This window comes from Mustelus asterias, unplaced genomic scaffold, assembly GCF_964213995.1.
Source record: "Mustelus asterias unplaced genomic scaffold, sMusAst1.hap1.1 HAP1_SCAFFOLD_92, whole genome shotgun sequence".
NCBI classification, from domain to species: domain Eukaryota; kingdom Metazoa; phylum Chordata; class Chondrichthyes; order Carcharhiniformes; family Triakidae; genus Mustelus; species Mustelus asterias.
Window position 1 is genome coordinate 706,954 of NW_027590141.1, and position 20,865 is coordinate 727,818.

The window sequence follows — 20,865 nt, forward strand, 5'->3', positions numbered from 1 at the left end:
CAATGGATGTTGTCTACATGGACTTCAGTAAGGCCTTTGACAAGGTCCCTCAAAATGTAACTGGTTTGATGAGTAAGTCTGCGGACGACTCAAAGGTGAGTGGATTTGCGGATAGCGATGAGGACCATCAGAGGATACAGCAGGATATAGATTGGTTGGAGACGTGGGCGGAGAGATGGCAGATGGAGTTTAATCTGGACAAATGTGAGGTAATGCATTTTGGAAGGTCTAATACAGATAGGAAATATACAGTAAATGGCAGAACCCTTTAGAGCATTGATAGGCAGAGGGATATGGGTGTACAGGTACACAGGTCATTGAAAGTGGCAATGCAGGTGGAGAATGTAGTCAAGAAGGCATACGGCATGCTTGCCTTCATCGGCCGGGGTATTGAATTTAAAAATTGGCAAGTCATGTTGCAGCTTTATAGAACCTTAGTTAGGCCGCACTTGGAATATAGTGTTCAATTCTGGTCGTCACACTCCCAGAAGAATGTGTAGGCTTGGAGAGGGTGCAGAAAAGATTTACCAGGATGTTGCCTGGTATGGAGGGCATTCGCTATGAGGAGAGGTTGGAGAAACTTGGTTTGTTCTCACTGGAATGACAGAGAATCATAGAATCATAGAAACCCTACAGTACAGAAAGAGGCCATTCGGCCCATCGAGTCTGCACCGACCACAATCCCACCCAGGCCCTATCCCCATATCCCTACATATTTACCCACTAATCCCTCTAACCTACGCATCTCAGGACACTAAGGGCAATTTTTAGCATGGCCAATCAACCTAACCCGCACATCTTTGGACTGTGGGAGGAAACCGGAGCACCCGGAGGAAACCCACGCAGACACGAGGAGAATGTGCAGGTTGAGGGGCGACCTGATAGAAGACTACAAGACTATGAGAGGCAGAGAGAGTGGATAGTCAGAAGCTTTTTCCCAGGGTGGAAGACCCAATTACTAGGGGGCACAGGTTTAAGGTGCGAGGGGCAAGATTTAAAGGAGATGTACAAGGCAGGTTTTTTTACACAGAGGGTGGTGAGTGCCTGGAACTTGCTGCCGGGGGAGGTAGTGGAAGCAGATACGATAGTGACTTTTAAGGGGCGTCTTTACAAATACATGAATAGGATGTGAATGGAGAGATATGGTCCCCGGAAGGATAGGGGTTTTAGTTAAGTTGGGAAGAATGGTCAGTGCAGGCTTGGAGGGCCAAAGGGCCTGTTCCTGTGCTGTAATTTTCTTTGTTCTTTGTAAGTCATCTATATCAATTGTAAAACGTTGGAGCCCCAGCACTATACCCTGTGACAGCACTCATTACATCTTGACAACCAGAAAACGACCTACATATGCTGAGTGTTTCCTGCTAGCTATCCAATCTTCTATCCAAGCCAATATGATGGGGTGGCACGGTAGCACAGTGGTTAGCACTGCTGCTTCACAGCTCCAGGGACCTGGGTTTGATCCCGGCTCGGAGTGGAGTTTGCACATTCTCATCGTGTCTGCGTGGGTTTCCTCCGGGTGCTCCGGTTTCCTCCCACAGTCCAAAGATGTGCGGGTTAGGTTGATTGGCCAGGTTAAAAATTGCCCCTTAGAGTCCTGAGATGCGCAGGTTAGAGGGATTAGTGGGTAAAATATGTAGGGAAATGGGGGTAAGGCCTGGGTGGGATTGTGGTTGGTGCAGACTCGATAGGCCGAATGGCCTCTTTCTGCACTGTAGGGATTCTGTGATTGTATGTTATCCCCACAGCTTTTATTTGTTGCAATAACCTTTGATGTGGTACCTTATCAAATGCCATCTGGAAATCTAAGTGCATTAAAATGTACTTCAGGGAAGGAAATCTGCCATACTTACTGGGCCTGTTCTACATGTGACTCGAGAGCCACAGCAATGTGTTTGACTCGCAAATGTCCTCCAAGGGTTTCAAGGGATGGGCAATAAATGTTACCCCAATAAATGTTGGCCAGCCAGGGACGTGTCCCACAAATGAATAAAAATGTGTGGAATGTACAGACTGGGGAACAATGGGTGGGGGCGGGGCTCCCGGGTCCGTGCGCCTGAACCCGGAGACGTCACCGCGAAGCAGAGTGATTGCTATTGGCTGATTCAGGCAGGGCTCCATTGTGCCGTCACAATGACTTAGAGGGGCGTTCCCAGCACACAGTGTCCCATTGGCAGCAATATCACTGGTTACAGAAGCAGCACACTGCGGATTAGACACCAGCTCAGCGCGGCTGGCGGTCAAAGCCCCGCCCACCCCCACGTGGGCTCGGGTTCCGCCCTCTCATTATCTATATGCGGCAGATTGACCAATGGCAACGTGTGGAGGACCGGATGGGCGCTGGTCCTCCAGCCAATCAGAGTCCGGGCCTTGTATCAATGGCCGCGTGGAGCTTCCTGTGGACCTGAATGTGGGGGTTCGATCAGTAAGTTTGTTGATGATACAAAAATTGGTGGTAAATAGCGAGGAGGAAAGCCTTAGATTACAGGAGGATATGGACGGGCTGGTCAGATGAGCAGAACAGTGGCAAATGTAATTTAACCCCCTAAAGTCCAAGGTGATGCGTTTTGGGAGGATGAACAAGGCAAGGGAATAGACAATGAACAATAGGACACCAGGAAGTACAGAGGACCAGAGGGACCTTGGGGCGCATGTCCATAGGACCCTGAAGATAGTAGGACAAATTGATAAAGTGGTTCAGAAGGATATGGGATACTTGCCTTTTTTAACCAAGGCATAGAATATTCGAGCAAGCAAGTTATGATTGAGCTGTATAAAAAGCGAGAGTACTGTCTGCAATTCGGATCGCCACATTTTAGCAAGGATGTGATTGCTCTAGAGAAGGTGCAGAGGAGATTCACCAGGATGCTGCCTGGGCTGGAAAGTTTCAGCCATGAAGAGAGGCTGGTGAGGCTGGAATTGTTCTCCCTCATTCAGAGAAGGCTGAGGGGGCCCTGATTGGGGTGGACAAAAATATGAACCCTTAGTTCAAGTAACCTTAGTCGCTGGGTCAACTTCCAGATTTAAGGTGAGAGGCAGGAGATTTAGCGGGGAATTGAGGGAAAAGATTTTCACCCAGAGGGTTGTGGAATTGGAAACTCACTGCCTGAAAGGGTGGTAGAGGTGGGAACGCTCAACATTACGAAGCATTTAGATGAGCACTTGAAATACCATAGCTTACAAGGCTACTACTGACCAAATGGTGGAAGGTGGGATTAGAACAGATCGATGCTTGAGAGCTGGCACAAATTCGATGGACCAAAGGGCCTCTTGCTGTGCTTTAAAACTCTGAGGACAGAAATATGACCAGTGTTGTTATGTGATAAATATCGGATGGTTCTGCAATAAAGTACATTTATTATTATTTCTAGTCTTGTAATATAGTACTGTAGCTACATCATATATTTCCAGTCAGAGTCATTACAGCACAGGAGGAGTTCATTGGACAACTCCAGTCCCTGCCGAGCAATTCTGTCAGTCTGGAGTGGGTCCCATTCTGTAACCCTGCAGCACCCATCCAATCACATTCAAAATTACTGACCATCTCTGCTTGACTCCCCTCACAGGCAGCAAGGTCAAGAACATGACCAATCACAACCCCCTGTATCTTAACCAACTTACAGATTTAGGGGAATGAGTGGGGAAAGAATGTTCCTCAGAAACTTGAATTTTCGTTCTGAATTTTGATTCTGTATTGATGGTGATTTCTGCTGCAACTCCTTTACAGGATATCAGAAGGTGAAGATCCATAGACGGAAATCCCAAACCAAACATCACATCAAGATCTGACAGTCGCTCAATTCATCTGGACCTCAACATCATCGACCTTTGAATCCAGAAGGAGAAATATTTCTGTTTTTTCTGCTTCAGAAGGTTTAAACATCAGTGTGACTGGAAAGCACCAAGACACACACACACCCGAGTGAGAGTGTTCCAGTGCACTGTGTGTGGAAAGAGCTTCAACCAGTTACACAGCCTAAAAATACATCGCAGCGTTTACAGCGGGGAGAGACTGTACCCGTGTTCTGTGTGAGATTTAACTGATTGTTTAACCTGGAGAGTCACAAGGACACCCGCACCAGGAAGAAACTGTGGAAATGTGGGGACTGTGGGAAGGGATTCAGTTTCCCATCTCAGCTGGAAACACATCGACACAATCACACTGGGGAGCGGCCATTCACCTGCCCTGTGTGTGGGAAGGGATTCACTCGGTCATCCAATCTGCTGAGTCACAATCTCACTCATACCAATGAGAGACCCTTTAAATGCTCTGACTGTGGGACTGGTTTCAAAAGGTCTCAGGATCTGGTGTCCCACCAGCGCATTCACACCGGGGAGAGACCGTTCAGCTGCTCTCACTGCCCAAAGAGGTTTAGAAGGTCATCCCACCTGCTGTCACACCAGCGCATTCACACTGAGGGGGGACTGTTTAGCTGCTCTCACTGCACAAAGCAGTTTCAAACATCATCCAACCTGCGGAAACACCAGCAAGTTCACACCGAGGAGTGGCCGTTCACCTGCTCTGTGTGTGGGAAGAGATTCACTCTGTCATCCAATCTGCTGAGACACCAGCAAGTTCACACTGGGGAGAGACCGTTCACCTGCTCCGAGTGTGGGAGCAGATTCACTCGGTCATCCAGCCTGCAGAGACACAACGTCATTCACAACAGCGAGAGACCCTTTAAATGCTCTGACTGTGGGAGCGGATTCAAAAGGTCTCAGGATCTGATGGATCACCAGCGCATTCACACTGTGGAGAGACCGTTCAGCTGCTCTCACTGCTCAAAGACATTTAGAAGATCATCCCACCTGCGGAATCACCAGCGAGTTCACACGAGGGAGCGGCCATTCACCTGCTCAGTGTGTGGGAGGGGATTCACTCAGTCATCCAGCCTGCAGAGACACAAAGTCACTCACAGCAATGAGCGACCCTTTAAATGCTCTGACTGCGGGAAAGATTTCAAAAGCTCTCACCAACTGTTGGTCCACCAGTGCATTCACACTGAGGAGAGACCATTCAGCTGCTCTCACTGCACAAAGAGGTTTACAACATCATCCTACCTGTGGGAACACCAGCGAGTTCACACCAATGAGCGACCCTTTAAATGCTCTGACTGTGGGATTGGCTTCAAAAGGTCTCAGGATCTGGTGTCCCACCAGCGCATTCACACTGAGGAGCGACTGTTCACCTGCTCTCACTGCCCAAAGAGCTTCAGAACTTCATCCAACTTGCGGAAACATGAGCGAGTTCACACCGGAGCGAAACCGTTCACATGCTCTCTGTGTGGGAAGGGATTCAGTGATTCATGCAACCTGCGAGAACACCAGCGAGTTCACACCGGGGAGAGGCCATTCACCCGCTCTCAGTGTGGGAAAGGATTTAGTGATTCATCCCTCCTGCGGAGACACCAGCGAGTTCACAAGTGATTACTGGTGTTGGATTCTGCTGTTATTGCTGCTGTTAATCACATCCAGGACTGAACAGTGTTCATTCTGACAGTTGGTGAAGTGGGAGGGTCGGAAGGTTTCTTTCTGCTGGACTGGCCAGTCTCCCAACTTTGCTTCCAGTGGGCTGATGCTCTTTGAGCCTGGGAGAGCACATTTCCACTGAAATGATCCACAAAAACTGATGAAGGACATTTTTTTATCCTGGATAGTAAAGAGTGCTTTTCCTACGACTAAGGTAGATTTAAAATAAATACAGAAAGAACTGAAAAAACGCAGCAGGTCTGGCAGCATCTGTGGAGAGAGAAACAGAGTTAATGTTTCACGTCCAATGTAACTCTACTTCAGAACTAAAGAGAGGGAGAAATGTGATGGGTTTGATGCTGCTGAGAAAGGGGGGAGGGGCAGGGAGAACAAAAGGGAAAGTCAGGGATTGGTTAGAGGGCGGGTGAGATTCAATGACAAAAATGTCCCGGAACAAAAGGCAAAGGGAGAGGTAATGGTTGTTGTAAAGAAACAATAAGAAGTTTAACAACAGCAGGTTAAAGTCCAACAGGAACCTGGTGTTGTTAAAACTCTTACTGTGTTTACCCCAGTCCAACGCTGGCATCTCCACATCGTAAAGAAACAAAGCATTGGCCCAGAGTAAGTGTTAATGGTAGAATAAAGGACAGCTCTGTCTGGAAGCAAAAAAACATGAAAACAAGATACAGACTGGCACTCGGCAAATAAAAAACAAATCAAAATGTAGGAGAGAGTTCAGGGTGTGAAGTTGTTGAACTCAATGCTGAGTCCAGAAGGCTGTAAAGTGCCTCATCGGAAGATGAGGGGCTGTTTGTCCAGCTTGTGTTGGGCTTCTCCGGAACATTGCAGCAGGCCGAGGACAGAAATGTGAGTGTGAGAACAAGGTGGTGAATTCTAATGGCGAGCGGAAGGTCAGGGTCATGCTTGTGGACTGAGCGGAGGTGTTCCACAAAGAGGGCAGGGAACAGGCTACAGATGAATTAAAGAGAAACCATTTGTGTCCAGAACATTGTGAACATCCTTTTACTCTGGTTGTCTTTGATCCTCAAGTCATTTTCTGTTTGTTTTTAACCAAGTTCTGTTTCATTAATAAACTTTTATCAGTAAAAATTTGATTTTGCTGGACTTTTTCTGACTATATTGATGCACTTTCGGGAAAGCAGGTGAGAGGGGTTGGCAGGCTCTTTAACAGAAAGTGACTCCCTCTAAGGTAATTGGCAAAGGAGCCAGAGGGGGAGATGAGATTTTATTTTATTTTTTGACACAGCGAGGTGTTCTGATCTGCCTGAAAGCAGATTCAATAGAATCTTTCCAACGGGTAAAGGCTTGAATGGGAAGAATTTGCAGGGCTGTGGGGAAAGAACAGAGCAGTTGGATGAATCAGAGAGTCCTTTCAAAGAGATAGCAGGGGCACGATGGGCTGAATGGACTCCTCCTGCAGCCTGTCATTCTCAGCCTCCTGCTTCTGTGCAGGTTAAAAGGGACAGATTTCAGTGCAGCCTCTTCCCTGTATCTGTATTTAAAGAGACGGGTTTCTCTTTAGCTCTGAGTGACCGATATAACAATTGGTTGGAGGCCCATTTCCCACTCAGTCCTCCAGCACCTCCCTGTCCCTCAATTAGTGCGACGCCCAGGGCAGTTTCCCAACTGGGGCGTAGGCCCCATTATTCTCAGCTAAATTCAGCCCTCAGCTCCGTCGCCTGGCTGTCATTGACACCAGCAATAGAGAGACCGAAAGGTGCCACAGGCTCAAATGGGACGTCGAAACGTGTGGCTTTAAATGAACTGTTAACATCTCTGACAATCAACAATTTTTAAAAAATGAATTCTAAACCCAGTAAACAAATTAAAGATTCACACGACAAAACTTCAAGTTTTCTGATGTTTATTCCAACAAACTGGAAGCAACAATGATTAAACACTTTTTATAGGGAACATAGCCCTTAAACTGTACAATTAAACTTTGCCCTTTTACTCTTAACACCATTAAATATCCCACTCAATGGTCATATTTTACCCTGCCTTGGAATGTTCACACTCTTTCTCCAAAAACCAGCCCAAAGTGATTCTTCACTCCCCAAGGGTTTATTTCCATTGTTTTCCTTTTCCAGTCTGGCAACCTTTAATCCCAGAACTGTCCTTCACAGTGATGGTTCTCCTGGACATTTTCCCACTCACACAAGCAAGGTGAATCTTCCAGCCTTGTTTCACAATTCTCAGGAATTTGTGACCAACATTCGACATCGGAGCAGAAGTCGGCCATTTGGCCCTTTGAGTTTCCTCCACCATTTATTTACATCATGGCTGATCTACTTGTGTGGAGTTCCACATTCTCGTGCTATACCCGATACTTTTGATTCCCTTATCTAACAAGAATTGGTATAAAGGCAAAATTCTGCTGTTGTTGGAATCTGAAACAAAAACAGAAAATGCTGGACAATCTCAGCAAGTCTGACAGCATCTGTAGAGAGAGAATAGAGACAACATTTTGAGTCAGGATGACCCTTTGTCAGAGCTGAAGACAAGGAAAATCGGACAAAATTTATCCTGTGAGGGTCAAGAATTGGGAAGCAATCTATTAAACCTCCTCTGAACCACTTTCAATGCATTTGTATCATTTCTTAAATAGGAGACAAAGCTGCACCCAGTGTTCAAGATGCAGTCTCAGCAACGCCCTGCATAACGGAAGCAGAACATCTTTACTTCTATGTTCAATTTCTCTCAGAATAAAGGATTGCATTCCATTTGTAGGAACTTTGATTTATTTGAACTAAGATTTATGGGCGTTCTCTTGTTTACAATGTCATAGAATAGAATGTCATAGAATCCCTACAGTGCAGAAGGAGGCCATTCGGCCCATCGAGTCTGCACCGACCACAATACCACCCAGGCCCTACCCCCACATATTTTACCCGCTAATCCCTCTAACCTACGCATCTCAGGACTCTAAGGGGCAATTTTTAACCTGGCCAATCAACCTAACCCGCACATCTTTGGACTGTGGGAGGAAACCGGAGCACCCGGAGGAAACCCACGCAGACACGAGGAGAATGTGCAAACTCCACACAGACAGTGACCCGAGCCGGGAATCGAACCCAGGACCCTGGAGCTGTGAAGCAGCAGTGCTAACCACTGTGCTACCGTGCCGCCCAATAACCTCCCTAATCGTAAATCACACCAGGTTCCAGTGTCTTAACCATATGGCAAGAAAGAATACTTTAAATGGTGAATTCAGAAAGTTTGTTAATCATTAAAAATGTAACAAGTCAGAAAGATAAAAAACAGAGTGTCGATTAACAGTGACTAGAGAAAGTTTAACATTAACAATTGTACAGACTTCTCTCCATCCCTCTCAGACCAGGACATGAAGTGACCGCTCCAAAAACGTGGATAACTTGTAAAACCAACAGCTCTCAACACCTCTCTGTAAACATATCTTCCTCCACCTCTCTCTACCTAATTGCCTTCTCAAGACCACTTTTTTATACTTTAAAAATGTCAAAAGACCATCTTAGCCAATTCCCATAAATCTTCAATTATGAATAGATGGATCTGTTCTGGGACCCTTGCTGTTTGTCATTTTCATAAATGACCTGGATGAGGAAGTGGAGGGATGGGTTGGTAAGTTTGCCGACGACACGAAGGTTGGTGGGGTTGTGGATAGTCTGGAGGGATGTTAGAAGTTACAGAGGGACATAGATAGGATGCAAGACTGGGCGGAGAAGTGGCAGATGGACTTCAACCCAGATAAATGCGTACTGGTCCATTTTGGCAGGTCAAATGGGATGAAGGAGTACAATATAAAGGGAAAGACTCTTAGTACAGTAGAGGATCAGAAGGACCTTGGGGTCCGGGTCCATAGGACTCTAAAATCGGCCCCGCAGGTGGAGGAGGTGGTTAAGAAGGCGAATCGGGTGCTGGCCTTTATCAATCGAGGGATTGAGTTTAGGACTCTGGGGATAATGATGCAGCTATATAAGACCCTCGTCAGACCCCACTTGGAGTACTGTGCTCAGTTCTGGTCGCCTCATTACAGGAAGCATGTGGAAAAGATTGAAAGGGTGCAGAGGAAATTTACAAGGATGTTGCCTGGATTGAGTGGCATGCCTTATGAGGATAGGCTGAGGGAGCTTGGTCTTTTCTCCTTGGAGAGAGGTAGGATGAGAGGAGACCTAATAGAGGTATATAAGATGTTGAGAGGCATAGATTGGGTGGACTCTCAGAGGCTTTTTCCCAGGGTGGAAATGGCTGCTATGAGAGGACACAGGTTTAAGGTGCTGGGGGGGTAGGTACAGGGGAGATGTTAGGGTGAAGTTTTTCACACAGAGGGTGGTGGGCGTGTGGGATCGGCTGCCGTCAGTGGTGGTGGAGGCGAACTTAAGAGACTCCTGGATGAGTACATGGGACTTAATAGGATGGAGGGTTATAGGTAGGTAGGGATATGTTCGGCACAACTTGTGGGGCCGAAGGGCCTGTTTTGTGCTGTAGTTTTCTATGTTTCTATGAGACAAAGCTGCACCCAGTGTTCAAGATGCAGTCTCAGCAACGCCCTGTGTAACTGAAGCAGAACATCTTTACTTCTCTGTTCAATTTCTCTCGTAATAAAGGATAACATTCAATTTGTCAGAACTTTGATTTATTTGAACTAAGATTTATGGGGTTCTCTTGTTTACAATAACCTCCCTAATCGTAAATCACACCAGGTTCCAGTGTCTTCACCATATGGCAAGAAAGAACAATTTAATTGGTGAATTCAGAAATTTAATTAACCATTAAAAATGTAACAAGTCAGAACGATAAAAGGCAAAGTATCGATTAACAGTTAATAGAGAAAGTTTAACATTAACAATTGAACAGACTTCTCTCCATCCCTCTCAGACCAGGACATGAAGTGACCGCTCCGAAAACATGGATAACTTGTAAAACCAACAGCTCTCCACACCTCTCTGTAAACATATCTCCCTCCACCTCTCTCTACCAAATTGCCTTCTCAAGACCACTTTTTTATACTTTAAAAGTGCCGAAAGCCTATCTTAGCCAATTCCCATAAATCTTCAATTATAAACTAAAATAGACACGAGTTTTCAGATGATTTGAAAACAAATGAATTGTCTGCTGAAAGGGTTAACTTTTCTACAGAACCTAAAGGGATGGGGAGTGAGCAGAAAAAAATTGGCCCACAATAATACCACTTTACACAAGTTTAAAAATCAAAACAAACTCGATTGTAAACTTCATTTCTTAATTTTTTTGTTGTATTCCATAACCTAATTATTTTTATTTGATCAGTTTTTGTTAGGGATGGGTAACTTCTGTTCTTTACAAACTGCTTCATTCATTTTGTTGATTCTACATGGGCTCGGAGAATCAGAACCCAGACTTTATCATCCTCATCCTTTTTCCCCTTTTGCCACCACTCCCTCTGTTTTGCAGGAGGGTCGTGGGGATTCCAATCAGAACTAATAATTTCATCATAAAAGTGAAATACTGCGGATGCTGGAATCTGAAACAAAAACAGAAAATGCTGGAAAGTCTCAGCAGGTCTGACAGCATCTGTGGGGACAGAATAGAGCCAATGTTTCAAGTATGGATGACCCTTTATAAGAGCTGTTATGAAATGTCTTCCAGACTCGAAATGTTGGCTCTATTCTCTAATAATTTTATCGATAAGTTTCTTGTTCTTAGTTTCCAAATAGCAGGTAAGAGACCTGTCCGGTCCCCACTCAAGTTCTGATTTTTCACTGGCCATGCTTGGGTCAGTTTATAACCATTAGAATCTACTCTCAGAGGTCTGCTTTTCAGTCCAGTGCTACTTGGAGTATACCGCCACTTCACCGACTAACGGGTCACATATCCCTCATAGTTCTTATCACAAATTTGGGATAAAATAATTTAAACAATGCCTGAGAACGCTTTTTAACTTCTTAACCAACTATCTGCCACTGTTTGTTGATTGGTCAGACCTCCTCTTCACAGATTCGGGAATCTCAGCCGCTGAACACCAGCCGGTCCTGGAATAAGTTTAATTCTAACTCATTCTGAGTAAATATTCTCACCAGGTTCTCTGTCAGGGCCCTGCTAAGCAGCTTTAATGGTCCGTGATTGCAGTAACTGAGCAGTCACAGGAATGTGGTCAAGATAGTCCAGTCCCATAATGCCTCACATTCAATCTGCAGTCCTTCAATTATAACAGAATATGTGGCTGTATGTAGCTGCCTCGGACATGGTCAACCCCAACACTGCCTTCCTGAACTGCTACAATGCCTGAGGTGTACGTACACCCACAGTGCTGTTAGGGAGGGATTTCCAGCTACACATTCCAGACTTTCACAGGACTGTAGGTGGATACCAGATTGACATATTCCATTCAACCACTCCCAAGGTGAGTTATTCCAATTCCTTTATTGTCCAGGACAATATATTCACAATATCTTTAAAACAAAAATTCAACAATCCCATTTGATTTCAGGTATTAACATATTCTGTTAGTTTGTTCTTTATTGTCAATGTCAGGCTGGGGTTGTTTCCCCTTGGAGCAAAGGAGGTTGAGGGGAGATTTGATAGAGGTGGACAAGATTCTGACAGGTGCAGATAAGGTGGACAAAGAAAAGCTGTTCCCATTAGCTGATGGGACATGGACGAGGGGGGACACAGATTTAAAGTTTCAGGTCAGAGATGTAGGGGGGGATGTGAGGACGAATATTTTGATGCAGCGAATGGTAATGACCTGGAACTCGCTGCCTACGAGGGTGGAGGAAGTGGAGACAATAAACAATTACAAAGGAAATTGGATGGGCATCTGGGGGAGTTTCAAACAGAAATGCTGACTAAATATCTCTGAACTTCCTCACACCCGGTCACTCTGTGATCCGTGTGAAATTTAAAACAAGGTATTCGCAACAAGACTCAAAGAGCATCAGCTCACTGGAGGCAAAGTTGTGAGACCGGCCAGTCCAGCAGAAAGAAACCCTCCGACCCTCCCCATTGACTAACTGTGAGAATGAACAAAATGCAGTCCTGGATGTAACTGAGAGCAGAAACAATAACAGCAGAATCCAACCCCTGTGAACTTGTTGGTGCCTCAGCAGCTGTGATGAAATTCTGAACACTTTTTATACACTGAGCAGGTGGACAGTTTCTCCCCAGTGTAACTTCACTGATGTCTCAACAGGTGGGATAACTGAGTGAATTCCTTCCCACACTGAGAGCAGGTGAATGGTCTCTCTCCATGTGAATTTGCTGGTGTCTCTGCAGGTTGGATAACTGACTGAAACCCTTCCTACACTGAGAGCAAGTAAATGGCCTCTCCCCAGTGTGAACTTGCTGGTGTCTCCGCAGGTGGGATGACTGAGTGAATCTCTTCCCACACTGAGAGCAGGTGAACGGCCTCTCTCCAGTGTGAATTTGCTGGTGTTTCTGCTGGGTGGATAACTGACTGAAACCCTTCCCACACTGAGAGCAGGTGAATGGCCTCTCCCCAGTGTGAACTCGCTGGTGTCTCCGCAGGTCGGATGACCAAATGAATCTCTTCCCACACTGAGAGCAGGTGAACATCCTCTCCCCAGTGTGAACTCGCTGGTGTGCCCGCAGCTCGGATGACCGAGTGAATCTCTTCCCACACTGAGAGCAGGTGAATGGCCTCTCCCCGGTGTGAACGTGCTGGTGTGTCCGCAGGTCGGATGACCGAGTGAATCTCTTCCCACACTGAGAGCAGGTGAATGGCCTCTCCCCGGTGTGAACGTGCTGATGTGTCCGCAGGTCGGATGACCGAGTGAATCTCTTCCCACAACGAGAGCAGATGAATGGCCTCTCCCCAGTATGAATTCGCATGTGTGTCCATAGATTGGATAACTGGTTGAATCCCTTCCTACACCGAGAGCAGATAAACAGCCTCTCCCCAGTGTGAATTCGCTGGTGTCTCTGCAAAGTGGATAACACAGTGAATCCCTTTCCACACTGAGAGCAGGTGAACGGTCTCTCTCCAGTGTGAACTCGCTGGTGTGACTGCAGACTGGGCAACAGAGCGAATCCCTCCCCACACTGAGAGCAGATGAATGGCCTCTCCCCAGTGTGGCTGCGCCGATGAGCATCCAGCAGAGAGGGGGCTCTGTATCTCTTTCCACAGTCTGCACATTTCCATGGTTTCTCCATGGTGCAGGTGTCCTTGCCTCTCCCTTGGGTGGCCAATCAGTTGACGCCTTGTCCACACACGGAACACGGGTACAGTCTCTCCCCGCTGTGAATGGTGTGATATTTATTCAGGCTGTGTAACTGGTTACAGCTCTTTAGTCAGTGCACTGGAACACTCTCACTCGGGTGTGGCAGTGTGTTGCTGCTTTTCCACTCACTGATGGCCGAAGTCTTTTCAAATCCAAGTGGAAGGTTTAATCTGAAGCTCAGTGACCAACTTCCGCATTGAGACGTCACAATGGAGCGCTGCCTGAATCAGCCAATAGAAATTGCTCGGCTCCGCAGTGACGTGTCGGGGTTCCATGGCGCAGGCCCGGGTGCGCGGACCCGGGAGCCCCACCCCCACCCATTGTTCCCCTCCCCCCTGAACCTCCTCCAGACACGGTTTCCAGGCAACCGGCTGGCGGCTCCGGCCAGAGCGAGAAGCCGCTCGGCGATCTCCCCCTCCCCCCTCTCTCTGCGGCGGCTGCTGCTCCAAAAAGAGATCGAGAGCGACCGCTGGCGGCAGCCGCACTGCGCCTGCTCCGGACAGCTCGGCTCAGCAGCGCTCTCTGCGCCTGCTCCGGACCGCTCGGCTCAGCAGCGCTCTCTGCGCCTGCTCCGGACAGCTCGGCTCAGCAGCGCTCTCTGCGCCTGCTCCGAACCGCTCGGCGCAGCAGCGCTCTCTGCGCCTGCTCCGGACAGCTCGGCTCAGCAGCGCTCTCTGCGCCTGCGCGCTGGGCTGCCAGCTGAGGGAGTGGGGGAGGGGACTTTGTAAAATCTTCCCATCATTTTCTTCCAAGTCCCGCAGTTTGATTTGAAACAGAACAGCTTCTGTTTGTAGCTTCACCACAGACTCAAACTTCACACACAGACTCCAACTTCACCCACAGACTCAAACTTCACCACAGACTCAAACTTCACCACAGACTCAAACTTCACACACAGACTCAAACTTCACACACAGACTCAAACTTCACCACAGACTCAAACTTCACACACAGACTCAAACTTCACACACAGACTCAAACTTCACACACAGACTCAAACTTCACCACAGACTCAAACTTCACACACAGACTCAAACTTCACACACAGACTCAAACTTCACCACAGACTCAAACTTCACACACAGACTCAAACTTCACCACAGACTCAAACTTCACCACAGACTCAAACTTCACACACAGACTCAAACTTCACACACAGACTCAAACTTCACCACAGACTCAAACTTCACCACAGACTCAAACTTCACCACAGACTCAAACTTCACACACAGACTCAAACTTCACACACAGACTCAAACTTCACCACAGACTCAAACTTCACCACAGACTCAAACTTCACCACAGACTCAAACTTCACACACAGACTCAAACTTCACCACAGACTCAAACTTCACCACAGACTCAAACTTCACACACAGACTCAAACTTCACCACAGACTCAAACTTCACACACAGACTCAAACTTCACACACAGACTCAAACTTCACCACAGACTCAAACTTCACACACAGACTCAAACTTCACCACAGACTCAAACTTCACCACAGACTCAAACTTCACCACAGACTCAAACTTCACCACAGACTCAAACTTCATCCTCTGGACAACAGCTGTGAGTAAAACACTTTCTTTCTCCCCCTGGGAAATACAGAGAGTTGTGGGACTCTGGAACTGGAATTAGAGACAAATATACTGAGGGGGAAATGTTTGTGATTTTGTGGAACCTGTTTTTATTGTCTGAGATATTTAAAGACAAATTTATCCTGTCTATTCAAATACTGTTTGTCTCTTAATGCATGATTCATTGATGTTGATTTTAATTTGATTATCGCAAGATTTATTAGAAGGTGAAATCTTTCTCATTGCTTTATTCCAATGGGTTTGGCTGGGAATGTTAATTTTAAGGTTATTGTACTCATAAGGATCATAACAACATTGATACATCTGGAGTTATTATAAGAACATAAGAACTAGGAGCAGGAGTGGGCCATCTGGCCCCTCGAGCCTGCTCCGCCATTCAATAAGATCGTGGCTGATTTTTTTTTTGTGGACTTAGCTCCACTTACCCGCCCGCTCCCCATAACCCTTAATTCCTTTACCGTTCAAAAATTTATCTATCCTTGCCTTAAAAACATTCAATGAGGTAGACTCAACTGCTTCACTGGGCAGGGAATTACACAGATTCACAACCCTTCGTGTGAAGAAGTTCCTCCTCAACTCAGTTGAGTGACAGAAGATCAGCCCTCATTCTTCGAAACTTTGAGAGAATAGAGACCCAGTCTCCTCCTAGGAAACTCCCATCCTTCCAGGGATTTGTTGAATGAACCCTCGCTCCATTCCCTCTATTGCAAGTGTACTCGTTGGAATTTAGAAGGCTGAGGGGAGATCTTATAAAGACCTATAAGATAATGAAGGGGCTGGATAGGGTAGAGGTGGAGAGATTCTTTCCACTTAGAAAGGAAGCTAGAACTAGAGGGCACAGCCTCAAAATAAAGGGGGGATCAGTTCAGGACAGAGTTGAGGAGGAACTTCTTCTCTCAGAGGGTGGTGAATATCTGGAATTCTCTGCCCACTGAAGTGATGGAGGCTACCTCGTTGAATATGTTTAAATCACGGATAGATGGATTCCTGATCGGTAAGGGAATTAGGGGTTATGGGGATCAGGCGGGTAAGTGGAACTGATCCACTTCAGATCAGCCATGATCTTATTGAATGGTGGGGCAGGCTCGAGGGGCTAGATGGCCTACTCCTGCTCCTATTTCTTATGTTCTTACGTATCCTTCCTTTAGTAAGGAGACAAAAGCTCCACACAATACTCCAGGTAATGCAGCAAGAGCGTGGGACAGTTATTTACAGCTTTCGGGGAACAAGATAGAAAATAATGCTTCGTAGAAATTAACAACTGCCAATTGTAGATTCTATCCTTAACTGACGGTGATGAAATTTGTAAACCTCTTTTACAGGATCTTCAAAGGGGGAGGATTTGCAGACACAAAATTCAAATCAACTATCAAGTGAAGAATTGACAGAGTCACTCGATTATCAGGATCTGAATATCATTAGCCTTTGAATCTAGAAGGAGAAATGTCTTTCTGTTCTGTTTGCTTCAGAAAGTTTTAAACATCAGTGTCACTGGAAAGACACAAACATCTAGGTGAGACTGTTCCAGTGACAGTTACATAGTTTGAAAGACCATCACCATTTACACCAGGAAGAGATTGTACAGACGCTTTGTGTGGCCACCTCAGCTGAACAACAAACCTGGAGACAGGGACACCCACACCATGGAGAAACCGTGGAAATGTGGGGATTGTGGGAAGGGATTCAAATCCCCGTCTCAGCTGGAAATCCATCGACGCAGTCACACTGGGGAGAGGCCATTCACCTGCTGTGATTGTGGTAAGGGATTCACTCATTCATCCCACCTGCTGAGACACCAGCGGGTTCACACCAAGGAGAGGCCGTTCACCTGCTCCGAGTGTGGGAAGACCTTCACTACTTCATCTGATCTGCTGACACATCAGCGAATTCATACTGGGGAAAGGCCATTCACTTGCTCTGAGTGTGAGATGGGATTCAGTCGGTTATCTCACTTGCAGGCACACCAGCGAGTTCACACCGGGGAGAAGCCGTTCACCTGCTCTGATTGTGGAAAGGGATTCTCTCACTCCTCCAACCTGCGGATACACCAACGCACTCACACTGGGGAGAGGCCATTCACCTGTACTGAGTGTGGGAAGGCATTCTTTGATTCATCAAGCCTGCGGATACACCAACGAGTTCACACCAAAGAGAGACCGTTTACCTGCTCTGAGTGTGGAAAGGGATTCAGTCGGTCATCCTTCCTGAAGGCACACCAGCGGATTCACACTGGGGAGTGGCCACCCACCTGCTCTGAGTGTGGGAAAGCATTCATTGATTCATCCAGCCTGCAGATACACCAGCGTCTTCACACTGCGGAGAGGACATTCACCTGCTCTGAGTGTGGGAAGAGATTCAGTCGGTCAATCTACCTGCGCAACCACCAGCGAGTTCACGAGTGATGACAGGGATTGGATTCTGCTGTTATTGCTGCTGTTAATCACACCCAGGACTGAACCCTATTCATTCTGACAGTTGGTGAATTGGGAGGATCAGAAGATCCTGGATCAGAAGGTCCAGCTCTGCTGGATTGGTCTTTCTCACAACTTTGCTTCCAGTGGGCTGGGAGAGCACATTTCCACAAATCATCCACACAAGCTGATGAAGGACATTTATTTTATCCTGGATAGTAAATCCTAGTTCTCCTATCATTTCAAGTAGACCTACATTAAATACATTTGTCTCTGTTCCAGTGAGTCTACAGCACAGGGCCAGGCCAGTCGGCTCAATTGGTCTATGTCAGTATTTATGCTCCACATGAGCCTCCACCCACCCCCCTCCATCTCCCCCATCAGCATATCCTTCTATTCCTCTCTCCCTCATGTATGTATCTAGCTTCCCCTTCAATGTATTCATGCTGTTCACCTCAACCACTCGCTGTGGTGGTGAGTTCCACATTCTCACCACTCGCTGGTAAAGAGGTTTCTCATTAAATCCGTACTGGATTATTGAACCCCTTCATAATCTTGAAGACTTCCGTCAGTCTTCAGTTTTCCAGAGAAAAGTAACACCGGCGTTTTCAGAGGGTTAAATACTCTCAGTTCTGGAATTATTCTCATGGGGTAAACCGGTCAGTCCCATTGCCCCGTTCTATCCCTTTATCCTTTCAGTTCTATTTCCCGCAAGTGTCGGTCCATTTTCCTTGTTAAATCGTTCATTGTCTCTGCTTCCACCACCCTCACAGGCAGTGAGTTCCAGCTCATTCCCACTCATTGCATAAAACAGCCCTTTCTCACATCCCCCTGCATCTCTCGCTAAGAATATATAAATCTCTGCATCCTTATCCTTGCACCATCAGCTAATGGGAACAGCTTTATCATAGAATCCTACAGTGCAGAAAGAGGCCATTTGGTCCATCGAGTCTGCAACGACCACAATCCCACCCAGGCCCTACCCCCTTATCCCTACATATTTACCTGCTAATCTTCTAACCTACACATCTCAGGACACTAAGGGACAATTTTAGCATGGCCAATTAACCTAACCCGCACATCTTTGGACTGTGGGAGGAAACTGGAGCACCCGGAGGAAACCCATGCAGACACGAGGAGAATGTGCAAACTCCACACAGACAGTGACCCAAGCTGGTTATCAAACCCAGGTCCCTGGAGCTGTGAAGCAGCAGTGCTAAGCACTGTGCTACCATGCCACCTCACCTTCTCACATTACTTTACCTTCTCACATTATTTAATCCTATTTTAATTTTGTACATCTCGAGCAAATCTCCCCTCCATCTCCTTTTCTCCAAGGAAAATAATCCCAGCTTCTTCAGCCTAGCTTTGTGGATAAAATTCCTCATTCCTGGAACCATTTTGGTAAATCTCCTCTACACCTCTCAAGGACCCTCACGTCCTTCCAATAGTGTGGTGACCAGAACTGGGCTCAGTGTTCTATTGTGGCCTCACCAGAGCGTTAGAAACTATCAGTGTAACCTCCCTGCTTTTGTTTTCAATTCCTCCGTTTCTGAAGCCCAAGATCACATAGTCTCCAAATGGGAATGGTCAACATTTTTGCTTGAACATAAAATGCATTTTAACAACAGTTTGGCTGAAGAAGATTTTGTCCAATGAAGGAAAGAGTTGTTGACACAAAAAGAAGCCATTTTGACCTTGCTCTCTCCAAAAGAGAATCCAGAATGTGAGATTCTGGGAAATGAAATTAAAAATGAAGCTGCAGCTACAACAGAGCAAGAAGAAGACAGTTTCAATGTGGAATTGACTGGAATATTCTCTCTGGATTTAAACAATGGAGGAACTACAAACATGGAAGAAAATAAAGTTCAAAACGTGCATTCTGAACAGACTGTTTTCAAAACTGAAGTTGAAAATACACAGATGAACAGCAATGAGGACTCTCCTCTTGCAGGAGGAACTTTGCACGATAATTATTATAAGAAGAAAACTGTCAGAAAACACTCTAAGCAGTAATATTTCCCATCTTCAGTGGACTGAGATTCCTGGACATGGAACCCAGCAGTGTGCTGTTACCAAGCTGGACTTGTGAATGTGAAGTGGACAATGGGGGGATTATTATGTCTATTGCAGGTTATAAGGTAATTAAACATTAGACTTTGGAACAGGAGTTGGCCATTTGGCTCTTTGAGCCTGCTTCACCATTTGATAAGATCACAACTATTTAGATATACAGCATGTTGTACATTGTTAAAAGCAAAATACTGTGGATGCTGGAATCTGAAACAAAAACACAAAATGCTGGCAAATCTCAGCAGGTCTGACAGCATCTGTGGGGAGAGAGAAGAGCCAATCTTTCGAGTCTACATTGTAATGTTTCAAATGGGATAATACGAGGATGATACTTTTCATTTCTTCATGGGGAAGGTGTTGCAAAGATCTAATTTCATAATTCCTATGTTTTAGAAGTATGAGTTAGTTCAACAATTGCTTTTTTAAAAAATTTAAGGTAAATGGAAAACCCGCACTGAGAATCTGACAGAAACACCCGAAGGGGATTCACATTCACAAGGCGTGGCCCATGTTGGTTTAAGATGTCAAAACTCGAAGGGTAAGAAGTGTAAAAGGGCAGCTGGGCTCTTTTAGCTGGAGACCTGGAGACTTTGGGTCTGACAATTATTGCTCTGTCTTTGTTACAGATCGGAATTCTTCATGCAGACCTCAGGAAAAAAAGGTTTAGCTTTGAAGCTAAATATCTAACGGACATTCCAACAGATGTGTTAGCACGGGGATAAGTGAGCCCTGGTTGGAATTCCGGGTGTTTCTCACAGAAAGCAAGCAGTCTGCAGTTAGGTTGGAGGCCATCAGATATGGGACCAGCAGCTGCGAACCAGCTGTGGGACCAGAAGCCTAGAGGGTCATTAGGAACCAGGGGTGCTGCCAATGTTTAAATCCCTCAGCAAGAAAGCAGCGAAGCCCACGGTTGGACTGAGGAGTCCACAGTTTTGAGGTCTCAAAGGAAAATTGGAGAATTGTTTAGCCAAAAGCTAATGGAAAGACCCTCCATAAAATCTTGGAGCCTGGAGAATAGCTGGAAAAGTGAGGAAAATTAAAGTGAATTCTGCAGAGCTTTGGCATACCTTTGAGAGTCCCAGGAACAGAATTGA

The 20,865-nt window shown here is 46.2% G+C and overlaps 2 protein-coding genes across 4 annotated transcripts in view; both read left to right on the forward strand.

Annotated features, from left to right (window-relative positions):
- The window catches only part of LOC144484092 (uncharacterized), a 407,989-nt gene that overhangs the window by 331,598 nt on the left and 55,526 nt on the right, over window positions 1-20,865 (forward strand). The gene's annotated exons all lie outside the window — the stretch shown is intronic.
- LOC144484121 (uncharacterized) lies at window positions 16,832-17,689 on the forward strand. Its single transcript, XM_078202671.1, has one exon. The coding sequence runs from the start codon at window positions 16,931-16,933 to the stop codon at window positions 17,687-17,689; it is 759 nt and encodes a 252-aa protein (XP_078058797.1). The 5' UTR covers window positions 16,832-16,930.

Coding starts and splice junctions, on each gene's coding strand:
- LOC144484121 (XM_078202671.1), top strand. CDS start 16,931: ATGGAGAAACCGTGGAAATGTGGGGATTGTGGGAAGGGATTCAAATCC.